The 13,947-nt window shown below is 35.3% G+C and overlaps 1 protein-coding gene across 1 annotated transcript in view; it reads left to right on the top strand.

Annotated features, from left to right (window-relative positions):
* Window positions 1–13,549, top strand: part of SDHAF3 (succinate dehydrogenase complex assembly factor 3) — a 77,794-nt gene extending 64,245 nt beyond the window's left edge. Inside the window, exon 2 of the mRNA XM_012450764.3 lies at window positions 5,313–13,549. Within this exon, the coding sequence (XP_012306187.1) occupies window positions 5,313–5,516 (204 nt within the window). The 3' untranslated portion in view covers window positions 5,517–13,549. The remainder of the gene's footprint in view (window positions 1–5,312) is intronic.
* Window positions 13,550–13,947: the final 398 nt, after the last annotated feature.

Below are 13,947 nucleotides of genomic sequence, written 5' to 3'. Positions count from 1 at the left end.
GAGGCACATAATATCTGGTTGTTTCTCTTTTTATGCTATTCCTTGAAATGGTTTACTTAGTTCGATTCCAAATGCTGGTAAGAAGAAATCTTATATATAGTTCATTTTTATTCTTCAAAAAAATGTGTATAATAGATAAATGAGTTTTAGAATTTTTGGTTTAGGGGTACATATGAAGGTTTGTTGCATAGGTAAACTTGTGTCATGGGGTTTGTTGTACAGATGAGTTCATCACCCAGTCATTAAGTCCAGTATCCAATAGTTATCTCTCCCTGCCTCATGTAGGTGTCTCTTCCCCTCTTTGTGTTCATGTGTTCTCATCATTTAGCTTCCACTTATAAGTGAGAACTGTGGTGTTTGGTTTATTAAAAACTAAACAGTCCTTTTGGCCTCCCAAAGCTCTGGGATTACAGGTGTGAGCCACTGTGCTCGGACATACTATTAATTTAATAGTATCAATTTGATTCAGACTATAAACAAGTTTAATATATAGGTAGAGAATTAGAAAGTACAGTGAAGGCACAGCTAGCCTTAAAATATTTCTGATTGTTCTATCACTGATAAACTGGTACTACAGCTTCTCTGCCTTTTCAGAAACTCTGGTGGGAAATACCATAGCATGAAGGTTAGTTTTTCTACTAGGAGACTTTAAAACTGTGTTTCTGTAGTTCACTGCTGTATTAATTTCCTCTGTGTGCTGTAATAAATTACCACAGGTTGGCTTAAAGCAATGGTACCATATTCTAGAGAGGCCTAATTAAAGAGCGAGAGACTCTAGGGAAGAAATCCACATCTTTCAGCTTCTGGTGTATGAAGGATTCCCTTGACTTAGGGCCACGTCACTCCAAAATGATTGTCTTCATATCATGTTCTCCTCCGTATGCCTAATTTCTCTTATCCCCTCTAAGAATACTTGTGAACGTATTTTCTGACTGATCAGGATAATCTCATCTTAAAATCCTTAATTTAATCACACCTGCAAAACCTATAATATACATATAAGTAACAGTGCGATTAGGACTTGACATCTTTTGGGGACACCATTCAGCCCACTGCACCTGCTCTCACTGTACTCAAAGTGTCTCTTCAATTGCTTTCTGCTGCTTGAAGCAGCTGCTTAACTTATCCTGAGGAAGCACTGCACATTCTCTTTGGTTGAAGAGAGCAATCATAGGAGTCTTCTAACTTTTGGGATAGCTTTATTTTTAGAAGCCAGCATGATAACAGTTTGAAACCAAAGGATGCTATTAGTTAATGTGTAGTGTAGTATTTTTCTGTTCTGAGTCTCCTCCCTCCAGGTAGATATGCTTGAAAGGGTGACCTAGTCATAAAGTCACATTTTATTGCTGCTGCTTCTGTATCTGGACACCTCCAAATTGTGTCCTGAAGTTATTTTTATTTTGGTCATTCTTGCGTCTTGTCAGGAAAGGAATGCTGTTGCAAGTACATGGAGTCAAAGAGTAGTAGGTAATGGGTGGTGTTGCAGGGGGAAAGTTTTTTTTTTTTTTTTTTCTTCCTTTTCATGACAGTTTTCCTACCCAAGATGTTTATTCACTGATCATTCCTCACACGTGAAATATATTTCTAGTTTCCATAAGAAGCATCATTGCCATAAAGTTATAAAATTTTTCAAAAATGGAAGTTATGTATTTACCACTCAGATTTAACAAATATTGATATTTTGAAGTATTTACTTGAGATCACTCTTTTTGAAAGTAAATAAATATTAAAAGTACAGCTAAAATTCCATTCCCCTTTCTTACTCCTTAGAGGTAATCAGGATCCTGATGTTGGTTGCTTCCATGCTTGTTTTTATGTTTTGTATATTTGCACATATTTGTAAATATTTTCTTTTTTAAACTTTTAAAAAAGATTTTTGCTTTATTTTTCAACAGTTTATCTGCTTAGGTACAGTATTATTTTGTATTTTGCTTAGAACTTGCTAAGCTTCTTGAATTTATTTTTCTGCTAAGGCACTTAACGTGGATTCCACTTAAACGTATAGTAAATCTTTTGGCATTGTTTCACAGATCAGTGATATTTTATTCATTTTTAAATAGTTTTTTTCTCTTTAAAATTGGATAATTTCTATTGCTATATTTTCAGGCTAATGTATCTTCCCTTCATCTCCAATCTACTAAGTGACATTTTAAAAATTCCAGATACTGCATTTTTGAGTTCTAGAGTTTATTTGGTTCTTACAGTTCTTCATTCTCTGCTGAAATTTATCTGCCCATTTATGAAGACTTTATTTTTATTTCTTTAACATAACATTTATAGTAGCTGCTATAAAATCTTTTTCTGCTAATTCTAATGTCTGAATAATCTCAGGCACTGGTCTCCATTGATTGCCTTTTCTCTTGGCTATGTTTGTAATAATTTTGAATATTTTTCCTGGACACTGTAAATGATACATTGTAGAGATGTTTTTCCAGATTTTTTCCTCACCCAAACAGAAACTCTGTGGCCATTAAGCAATAACAGCCTTTCCTATCTCCTCCCAGCCCTTAATACTGTCTGTTCTACGTATTTCATTTAAGTGGGATAATACAATATTTGTCTTTCTGTGTTTGGCTTCTTCACTTAGCATAATGTTTTCAAGGTTTATCCATGTCATATGCATCAGAACTTCATTCCATTTTAAGGGTGATAAATATTCCATTGTATGTCCATACCATATTTTGTTTATCTGCTTGCTTCTGGACATCTAAGGTTATTTTCTGAGTATTGTCTATTTTGAATATTGCTGCTGTGAACATGGGTATACAAGTATGTGTTTGAGTTCCTGCTCTCAGTTATTTTGGGATATACCTATGAGTGCATTTACTGGATCATACGGTAATTCTGTTTTAACTTTGAGGAACTGCCAATCTTTTGTGCAGTGCCTATACCATTTTATATTCCCATTATTCATAGCCTTGCCAACACCTGTTTTCTGTGGTTTAAAAAATTATTGTAGTAGACATCTTGGTGTGAAGTGGCATATCATTGTGGTTTTGATTTACTTTTTTTTTAAATGATAAATGATTTTGAGCACCTTTTCATGTACTTGGCCATCTGTATATCTTCTTTGGAGAAATGTCTGTCATGTACTTTACCCATTTTTAAATTGGGTGTCTTTTTGTTGTAGTTCTTTATATATTCTGGATAGTAAACCCTTGTCAGATAGGATTTGCAAATTTTTTCTCATTCTGTAGTTTGTCTTTTCACTATTAAGTGTACTTTGATGAATAGAAGTTTTGAATTTTGATGCTGTCCAATTTATCAATTTTTGTTGTCGCTGCTTGGGCTTTTGGTGTCATATCTAAGAACCTATTGCCAAATCAAAGGACATAGTCATAAAGATTTACCTATATGTTTTCTTCTAGGATTTTCATGATTTTAGCTATTATATTCGAGTTCATTTTTGTATATGGAGGAAAGTGGGGGTCTAACTTCATTTGCATGTGGAAATTCAGTTTGCCCCCCAGCACCATTTGTTGACCAGACTATTCTTTCCTCCATTCAACGGATTTGACATCTTTCTGAAAAAATCTATTGGCTATATATGTAAGGATTTACTTCTAGACTGTCTATTCTATTGGTGTTATGTATCTATACTAAGCCAGTACCATACTATTTTAAGGTAGCTTTCAAATTTTGAAATTGGGAGTTGTGAGTCCTCTAGTTTTGTTCTTGTTCAAGATTGTTTTTGCTATTTATCATCTTTTCCATTTTTGCAAATGAGTAACTATTTTTTGGAGATTCATCCATGTTGATACATAGACTTTTAGCTTATTTGTTGTTACTTCTTTATTATCTGAGTAAGTTTTAGTGTATTTGACTTTTCTCCTATTAAAAGTACAATTGTTACTAAGTTTTTGCTTTAACAACGAACATCTTATGGATGATATTTGTTCAGATGTTTGGTATTTCTCAACCAGGGTGACTTTTGCCTACCAGGAAACCTTTGGCAGTGTTTGGAGACATTTTAGATTATCAAGACTGGGAGAGGGTGTTGCTCCTAAACATCTACAATGCAAGAGCAGACTCCCCCCAACCCTCCCCACTGCCAACAAAATAGTGCCAAGGTTGAAAAACCCTGCTCTGAAGCATATACTTAGAAGTGGAATTGAGAAAACTTGAAGTGTTTTCACAAGCGGATTTCTGTAAATCATGGAGAAAATATTTTCTCCATAAGTTAAGGTTTAGAATGTTCAGAATTAAAGTTGCTCTGGCAACGTTCCCATTCCAGCAATTACAAGCAATTTAGATATCTCAAGCCAGATTGAGTAGCAGCATTATCCATAGTTAGCCAGTTCATTCACTTTAACTTTATGAACTAAAATACATTGGTACTTTGTCTGTTAAAATATTAATTGTAGAGTGAGAGTCTGTTTTAAAACAGTGGCACTTGTACAGATGGGGTAGTTGAAATATTAGGCTGAATGTACTTAATGAATAAGAGCAAAACTAGAACATGAAAAACAGTTTTTCTTGACACAGATGGTTGTTACATATTGAAAGCTTAAAGGTTTAAGAAGTTTTTCTCCAGTGTATTTTAAATTAAAATTGTAATTGAAGACATAGGAATAAACTTAGACTCACTTGAAGATGTATTACATGTCACTGTGGAATACTATGCAACCATAAAAGGGATAAAATCATGTCCTTTTACAGCAGCATGGATGCCATAATTCTAAGCAAATTAACACCGGAACAGAAAAAATGTTAAGGGGGAGCTGAACATTGGGCACCCATGGATATAAATAGGGAACAATTGACAGGATGGACTACTGGAGGGAGGTATGGGTTGAAAAACTACCATGCTTACTCCCTGGGTGACAGGATCAGTACCCAAAACTTAAGCATCATGTAATTATTCCTATGTAACAAACCTACACATGTACCCCTTGTATCTAGGGGATACATGTAAAGGTTTAAAATAAAAGACCCATGGTTCCTGTTTGAGAATCTGTTGAAAGCTATGGCCCTAAAAACAACGTCCATACTTCTGTAAATAGTTTTGCACATGTTTTGAAGTGGTTTATGCATGCTCCTGAAGCCCATCCATGAACTCACCATGCCCTAACTTATTTCCAGGTTAAAAATTTTGCTAAAAATTGATCGAAATTCTTAAAGTGCTAGAAAATAGATACACATAAAATTATCAGTGAATTGTATCTTCACAACTATATTTGTATCTTCCTAACCAAATGCTTCTGCATTTAGTGATGAGGAAAAATAAGTGACTTGGAATTAAAATTCAAGTCTTCTAATGTTAAATACTAGTTAAACTTTATGTCTATAACCTTCATTCTTTCTCTTTTTAGGTGTATGCAACAGTGTTATCGCAACAAGCTAATGAAAACAGGCAAAATTCAACTGGAAAAGCATGTTTTGGCATCTTCCTCCCAGAAGAAAAACTTAATGACTTTCGTGATGAACAAATTGGACAGTTGCAGGAGCTGATGCAAGAAGCCACGAAACCCAGTTGGCAATTTAGTGTTTCTGAGTCTGTGGAACCAAAATTGTAGTCTATACAACAAAGCTTAACAAGACATGCAAAAATTTAGAACCGTTACTTTAATTATCATTGGTTTTTGAAATATATTATTTAAGCTTTGAAAATGCCTGTTACTAATGAAATTTTATTTTTGGATATTATAAATGTAATATGTGGATCAAGATCACTAGTGACAATTGAAAAAACTTCATTGGAATAATAGCACTTGATGTGTGAAATTCAGTTTTACAACTAAACAGGAAAGAATGGATCTAAAATGGACAAGTTTCTAGAATTTTGCTGAAAACGTTTTAAAATGCTATTCTCGTCCAAGAATATAGCCTTCTGGCTTTTCTTTAGCTTCATCAAAGAAGTATGTTGTGATAATGATAGATGTCGAATTCCAGCAAGGTTTTTAAATACCTTGTCATTCTGAACATTTCATCACTTCTACTTTAATAATACATACATGATTTTTCTTCTGAATATCTCTTCTCCCTGATCACTGTTCATTCACAATAAAAGGTTAGGGAGAAGCTTTAAAATTCACTTACTATCAATCAATCATTTGTATAATAGACTATACAAAGAAAGTGTAATACATTTCCTACAGTGTTTGTTAATAATAACCTCTGACATAATATGTAGCTACCTTGAAACTTTTATCTATTACCTAATAGTTGAGATTACAAATCAACTTAAGAAACTTTAACTTTTTAAATGTAAAAAATGGTAACTCCCTCTGAAACATAAAATATGAATGAGAAAAAATATGCTAAATGACTTATATCTTTAGTTATTGAAACCTGATTCCCAGTGTGATAGTATTAGGTGGTAGAGCCTTTAAGAGGTGATTGTCATGTGGGATTAGTACCCTTATAAAAGAAGCTCCAGAGAGATCTCTTGCCCCTTCTACCATATGAGGATACAGTGAGAAGATGTTGAAGCAGAAAGTGGCCCCTCATCAGACAGACACTGAATCTGCTGGTGCCCTGATCTTGGACTTTGCAGCCTCCAAAACTAGGAGACACAGATTTCTATTTATAAGCCACTCAGTCTATGGTAATTTGTTATTGCATCCCAAACAGATTGAGACAGTTTTGGAGGCTTACTCCAAGATTCTGAAATGATTATTTTTTAGTTGTACTTGCAATTTATATCATCTCTTTAGAAACTGATTTATGTTTTCTCTGTATATAGCTGCTAGGGCCCCCTTAAGTCCATTCTTCCTTCCTTTTTTTGAGTCAGTCTGTCCATTGATCTGTTGGTTTTTTTCATTGAGAAAGATAATCAATAATTATTAATCTGTCTATAACAGGATACAACAATGGATAAGATAAAGCTTCTGCCCTCAAGAAGTTTAAAATCTAGTTGTACATTCAGGAGCCTTCTTTCATCATGAACAAATACATCTGCAAACTCTTTACAGCATTATCTTTTTCATCTTGCCTAAGAAAAACCTAATACTTATGAAGACACTCCTTCTCTGTACTCTTGTAAAGTGGGCCACAACTCTCACTTTATAAGAGACCCATCCTGTTGTCCCTTTCAGCCCATCACTATGCCACCTTTGCTTAAGAACTCTTTCCCTTGTGGTTTTCTTTTTGCATATACTTCCCTCCTGTTCATTGGTACTTGACTTACCTCAAATCTTGCCATTATTTTTTGGTGTCTTAGTATTTATGTTGTTTACTTATCCAGTAGCCTAAGAGTTATGTGGCATTATTTACTTTCATTCATCCAACCAGTCATGCCAGGGCTACACTTAAACCTTCACTGTGTTCAGAACTGTTTCAATATCCTGTGCTTTTGCCACTGTCTCTTAACAGTAGAATCAGTTTCTTACTGCCACTGCACAATTCATTCAACAGATACTTTTTAAAAACCTGTATTTGCCAGATATCATTCTAGGTACCAGGGAGGGGATATAGCATTTACCAACGACAAGAAGTCTACTACCCCCATGGAACTCATATTCTAAAGGAGAGAAATGAAATATGTAGGGTGATAAGTACTATTGAGAAAAATAAAAGCAAGGATAGGGACTAGGGCTATGGTCCCCAAATTATAAACGGAGATTCCCTGGGCACCACAGAGAACTCAAGGGTACTGCAAGATATTTTAACTTTGAGGCAATCACAGCCACGTTTGTGTTTGCTAGACACCACACACATTGCTAGTGCAAGATTTTTCAGTTTCAGTTATATTGCCACATTTTTTAAAATGACATCTTTATGAAGCTGGGCTTTTAGTGGTTGCTGTAATAAAAAGGCAAACATCACAGAAGATTAGTGAGTAACAAAATGTAGGTAGTGTTGGTCAGTATGATTACAGTGTAAGTTGTGTCATGTCCAACAGGTGCTAAATTGTTATGGCATAAATTAGTTGTTTAGACTACTTAATAAACTAAGTTTCGTTTGTTGTTGTTTTTGCCTAGATGTACCGTGCAAATACTGGGACACCAAGTGTGTAAACTAAAAGTTTGGGAACTGCCGAAATAGGGAGTGGTCTTTAACAGCAAACTGATCCGTAAACTCGTTGCCTTCAGTGCCATTCTACTAGTGCTTTTATTTCCATTGCAGGCTGCCTAGTTTCTGTGATCCTTCACTTTAGCCAGCCACTGAGCAGTACTTTCCATGTCTTCTTTTTCTTTTACTTCATCTGCTGCTGTAGCCAGGGTAACCACTCGCTTGCCAAAAACAGTGGGGTATTAATCACTGTAAGATTGGTATGATGAAGATTTGATAGTATTACTCTCTTCTGCTTTTAAGCCAATTCTGCTTTTTATACTGCCTAATTTTCCTTTAGATTATAAATTTTCTCCTCCCCACCCCCACTTTAAAAAATATGTTCTCCGGGTTTTCATTTTCAGGACTCACAGTACACATCTATTGCTTCAAATATTAGCTGTACCCTTAAATCACTAACACCAACCTAAATCTCATTTTTAAATTTTAATTTTTGTGGGTACATAGATGTATATATTTATGACGTACATAAGATATTTTAAGATAGGCACGCAATGTGTAATAATCACATAATGGAAAATGGGCTATCCATCCCCTCAAACATTCATCTTTTGTGTTATAAGCAATCCAGTTATACTCTTAAAATGTACAATTATTTTGACTATAGTCACCTTGTGCTATCAAATACTAGGTATTTTTCATTCCTTATTTCACTTAACCTAGTGACCTCCAGTTCCATCCATGTTGTTGCAAATGATAGGATCTCATTCTTTTTTTATAGTTGTATACTACTCTATTGTATACCACATTCTCTTTATCCATTCATCTGTTGGACACTTAGGCTGATTCCATAACTTGGCTATTGTGAAGAGTGCTGCAACAAACTTGAGAGTGCAGATATCTCTTTAGTAGACTCACTTTTCTTATTTTTGGTCTGTATCCAGCAATGGGATTGCTGGATCGTATGCTAGCTTTATTTTTAGTTTTTTGAAGAACCTCCAAACTGTTCTCCATAGTGGTTGTACTAATTTACATTCCCACCCAAACTGTACAAGAGTTCCCTTTTCTCCATTCTCACCAGCATTTGTTATTGCCTGTCTTTTTGGATAAAAGCTATTTTAACTGGGGTGACATGATATCTCATGGTAGTTTTGATTTGCAGTTCTCTGATGATCAGTGATTTTGATTACCTTTTTATATGCCTGTTTGCCATTTATATGTCTTCTTTTGGGAAGTGTCTACCAGATCTTTTCCCCATTTTTAAATCTATTAGATTTTTTCCTATAAAGTTGTTTGAACTCTTTATACATTCTGTTTATGAATCCCTTATCAGATGAGTAGTTTGCAAATATTTTTTCCCATTCTGTGGGTTTTCTCTTCACTTTGTTGATTATTTCCTTTGCTGTGCAGAAGCTTTTTAAAATGTAATGATTCCATTTGTTCCCTTTTGGCTTTGGTTGCCTTTGCTTGAGGGGTATTACTCAAAAAATTTCTGTCCAGACCAATGCCCTGGATATTTTTCTTAGTGTTTTCTTACAGTAGTTTCATAATTTGGTGTTAGATTTAAGTCTTTATTCCATTGTGATTTTTGTATATGGTAAGAAGTAGGGGTCAAGTTTTATTCTTCTGCATATGGATATCCAGTTTTCCCCACTACCATTTATTGAAAACTGTCTTTTCTCCAGTGTATGTTTTCTTTTCTCCTATATATGTTTCTGGCATGTTAGTCAACAATAAGTTCACTGTAGATGTATGGATTTCTTTTTTTTCCTTAAAAAAAAAAAAAAAGAAAAAAGAGTCTTGTTCTGTCATCCAGGGTGGAATATGGTGGCATGATCTCAGTTCACTGCAACTTCCACTAACTGGGTTCAAGTGATTCTCATGTTTCAGCCTCCTGAGTAGCTGGGACTTCAGGCATATGTCACCATGCCTGGCTAGTTTTTGCATTTTTGGTAGAGATGGGGTTTTACCATGTTGATCAGGCTGGTCTTGAAGTTCTGACTTCAAGTGATCTGCCCGCCTAGGCCTCCAAAAATGCTGTGATTATAGGTGTGAGCCACTTTGCCTGGCCAGTAGATGTGTGAGTTTATTACTGAATTCTCCTTCCATTGTTCTGTGTGTCTGTTTTTATGCCAGTACCATGCTGTTTTGGTTACTGTAGCTCTGTAGTATAATGTGAAGTCAAGTAATGTGATTTCTCCAGTTTTCTTCTTGATGCTCATGATAGCTTCTGCTATTCTGGGTCTTTTGTGGTTCCATATAAATTTTAGAATTTTCCCTATTTCTGTGAAGAATGTCATTGATAGGTATTGCATTGAATCTGAGAATGATTTGGAGAATATGGACATTTTAACAATATTAAGTCTTCCAATCCATGAACATGGAATATCTTTTCATATTTTGTATCCTCTTCAATTTTTTTCAGTGTTTTACAGTTTTCATTGTAGAGATTATTTACTTCTTTAAAGGATTAATTCCTAGGTATTTTATTTGTAGCTATTGTAAATTTTTTTTTTTAATTTTTCAGATTCATTTTTGGCATATAGAGATGTTACTAATTTTTACAAGTTGATTTTGTATCTTCTTGCAATTTCACTGATTTTATCAATTCTTGTAGTTTTTGATGGAGTCTCAACCTCATTTCTGAACTTCTTTTCTGTGTTTGAAATTTACATTTCTCACTCATTTTTAAAATCAAATATACTTCTCTTCCCTTTTCAGTGAATGAATAATATTAACATATACACAGTTTACCAGTTCAGAATTTTGTAATTTTGCTTTGACTTCACCATTTCCCCAGAGGCCTCTTCCTCATTATTCAGCAATTGTGACAACACTATGTAGTGGATCACAAAATGCTCATAGTTCTCTACCACTCCTTGTACCTGTATCTTTTGCAAGGTAACTCTGCAGTGTCACCTGTTCATCTGTTTTTCAGTTATTCAAATCTGTTGGCTTTTTGACTTGATTTGCTCAAAAAAATGAGGTACTATCATGCAAACTTAGGTTCCAGGCCTCAGAGCCTTGCATACTTCTGTATGCACTATTGGACATCTGTCCAACTGCCATGTGAGCAAACTAGGGCTGGCCTACCAGAGGATCAGATCATGTGGAGCAGAGGTAGACCATCCTAGACCAGCCGGCTCTTAGCCAACCACATTTACATGAGTGAGCTCAGCCATGACAGCTAATCCCAGTCCAAATTGCCAGTTACAAGCTAAATTAATAGTAGCTCTTTTAAATCAGTACATTCTGCAATGGTTTATTATATAGTTAGAGCCGATATGCTACTGCTTTACTGTCTCAAAATCACTCATTCCCCCTTTTTCAACTATCAGTCTGATACTCTAGACTTAGAATTTTTTTTTTGGTAGCAATCTACATGTGGCTTTCTTGTCTCCAGCCTGTTTTTTAGTATGTTGTTTGCAGCCATTTGGCTGTAGATGTCACCTTACTGATCTGCAAATCTGATCATATTTCCCTGCTTAACATTTGGAGTGGAGAAGGGTGCTTGGATTCTACTTAATAGTAGTGATACATGCCACAATTTGCTTCTTACCATTGGTCTTGGTGGTTGAGAGGAAGCTGATACAGCTTATTGAAAATAAATTGGAAATATGTATTAAGAACTTTAAGAACAGTGGTACTTTTTGAACCTGTAAATTTTATTTCTGAGATTCTATCCTAAGGAAAAGATACTCATGAATGTGGACAAAGTTTTTCACATAATAATGTTATTAAAAATGATTATCTGAGTGAAAATTTGGGAATAGCAGAACTCTCCCAAATACCTAAAAGGTTAAGTGAGTTGTGATGACATGTATAATGAAGTAGTTTAAATGTAGGTTTATGAAGAATTTTTAATGACATAGAAAATTTCCTGACATTGATAAATGAGAAAATGATGCTATGAAATATATGAGGTTTTTAATAAAATGTTAGATTTCCTTTTCAGTAATGTGGCAGACAATGCTAATCTAGCAGTTCTCCTGCTGAAAATGAAAACTTCTAGGTAGAGTTGAAAAAGCATTTTTGAGAAGTTCCCAGGAGCTGGCAATATCATAAGAGATTAATTATAAGGCCACTATTGCTAAGTGAAACTGGATAAAGCTTCTTTTACCCTAAGATGAATTTCAACTTTGGTTTTGATGGTCCTTTGGGACACAGTGGGCAGAACACAAAGCACAGAACCCATGTGAGTTAGAGAGTCATAAGAATCACTTTTTCCAGAAAGACAAGACCCTAAGGACTGTACCCTCCAGGTAAGAGTGAGCCAGAAGAAACCTGCTTCAGTACTTGTGCAGAATTGCAGGCCATCCTGGATTTAAGTCATCTGTGTGCTAAAACAAAACTTGAGCTATAAATTTGATATATGGCCCCAGAATGAGTGTCTGACAGATGTAAACAAGTTTTGGAGGATACTCAGGTCACAAATAATTTTCCAAGGAAAGTGAATCCTTAAGTTTCAGTAAACAAGCTGATTCCACATGGAAAACTAGCACTATGGCTAAGAGGCAGCAGAGATAGACCACCAGAAAATTCAGATACTGGAATTAACACATTATAATACAAAACATGTTTACGTGCTTAAAATTAAAAGTTGCTGGTAAATATCTGCAAGAAACAAGGCATTATAAAAACTAACCTGGCATATTTGAAAAAGAACCAAATAGAACTTCTAGAAGTGGAAAATAGAATAGCTAAAATTTAAAAATAAACCTCGATGGACTTGAAATGATGAGAATTCATGACTGCAAGATAGAACCAAAAGAAATTATCCAGAATTCAGCATAAAAAGCAAGTTTGAAAATGTGAGAGGTAGTTAAAACACAAGAGTCTAATGTATGTCTAATAGTTTCAGATAGATAGGCAGAAGCAATATTTGAAGCTATAATTCCTGATATTTCAAATCAATGAAACACATTACAGATGTATCCTAAGCAGGATAGATACAAAATCTTCACTTTTAGACATACGTAGTGAAACAGCAGAATGCCAGAAACTTGTAAAAGCAGCCAAAACAAAAGTAACAGAGAAACCTCAGCTAGTACAGGACAAGTCCCTGGATGGCTTTGGTGACCCAGCTGTTCTCCACTTTCTCGCTTGTAGTTCTTATAAAAACGTGCCAGGAATACAACATCCAAAGATAAAGAATTGTCCAGAATAGCCCAAGCTGTGTTCCTGTCCCTCCTGGAATAGGATGTCCTTTACTACTTTAACCCAACAGACCATGTCACCCCTCCAAGGGGTACTGCTTTCCCCAGGGGCTCTCAGCAACAGTGCAAGTGGAGTATGCACAGATGAATCCAAATCTGCCCTATGCTGGTTTCCTTAGCCTTCAGAGACTTTTTTTGTCATGAATCCTGGGCTACTGTTTTTCTTACTGCCTACCTATAATAAGCTGACTTCTTGAAACTTGTGTGTGTGTGAATATCCTGTCTTGCCAGACTCTTCGAAGTAGTAGTAGAGATTGCAGGGCAAGATGCAGTGGGCTAAAGTGGTAAGCAGTGCACAGTGATCTCTCTCACAACTAAATCTTCAGCTGAATGACTATCTCTAATGCGTTGAAAGAAAAGTAAATTCCATTTTAAAATTCTGTACCTAGCATGTGTATTTCAGGAATGAGGGTAGAATAAAGATACTGACAGACCACAAAATAGGAGCAAGGTTGCCACCTGCAGATTCTCACAAAAGGAAGTGCTTTGAAAAGGCTTTCAATAAAGTTCACCTCTTCATGTTAAAAACTCTCAATAAACTAGATATTGAAGAAACATACCTCAAAATTATAAGAGCCATATATGACCAGCCACGGCCAATATCATGCTGAATGGACAAAAGCATACCCTGTCTGTCTCTCTACTCCTATTCAACATAGTATTGGGAGTCCTGGCCAGAGCAACCAGACGAGAGAAAGAAAGAAAGGGCATCTACATAGGAACAGAGGAAGTCTATTTCTGTTTGCAGATGACATGATTCTATATCTAGAAAACCCCA

The sequence above is a fragment of the Aotus nancymaae genome, unplaced genomic scaffold, assembly GCF_030222135.1.
Source record: "Aotus nancymaae isolate 86718 unplaced genomic scaffold, 86718_ANA_hifiasm-v0.15.2.pri h1tg000025l, whole genome shotgun sequence".
NCBI classification, from domain to species: Eukaryota; Metazoa; Chordata; class Mammalia; order Primates; family Aotidae; genus Aotus; species Aotus nancymaae.
Note: the sequence above shows the minus strand (reverse complement) of the source record. Positions and strands in the feature narration are given on the sequence as shown.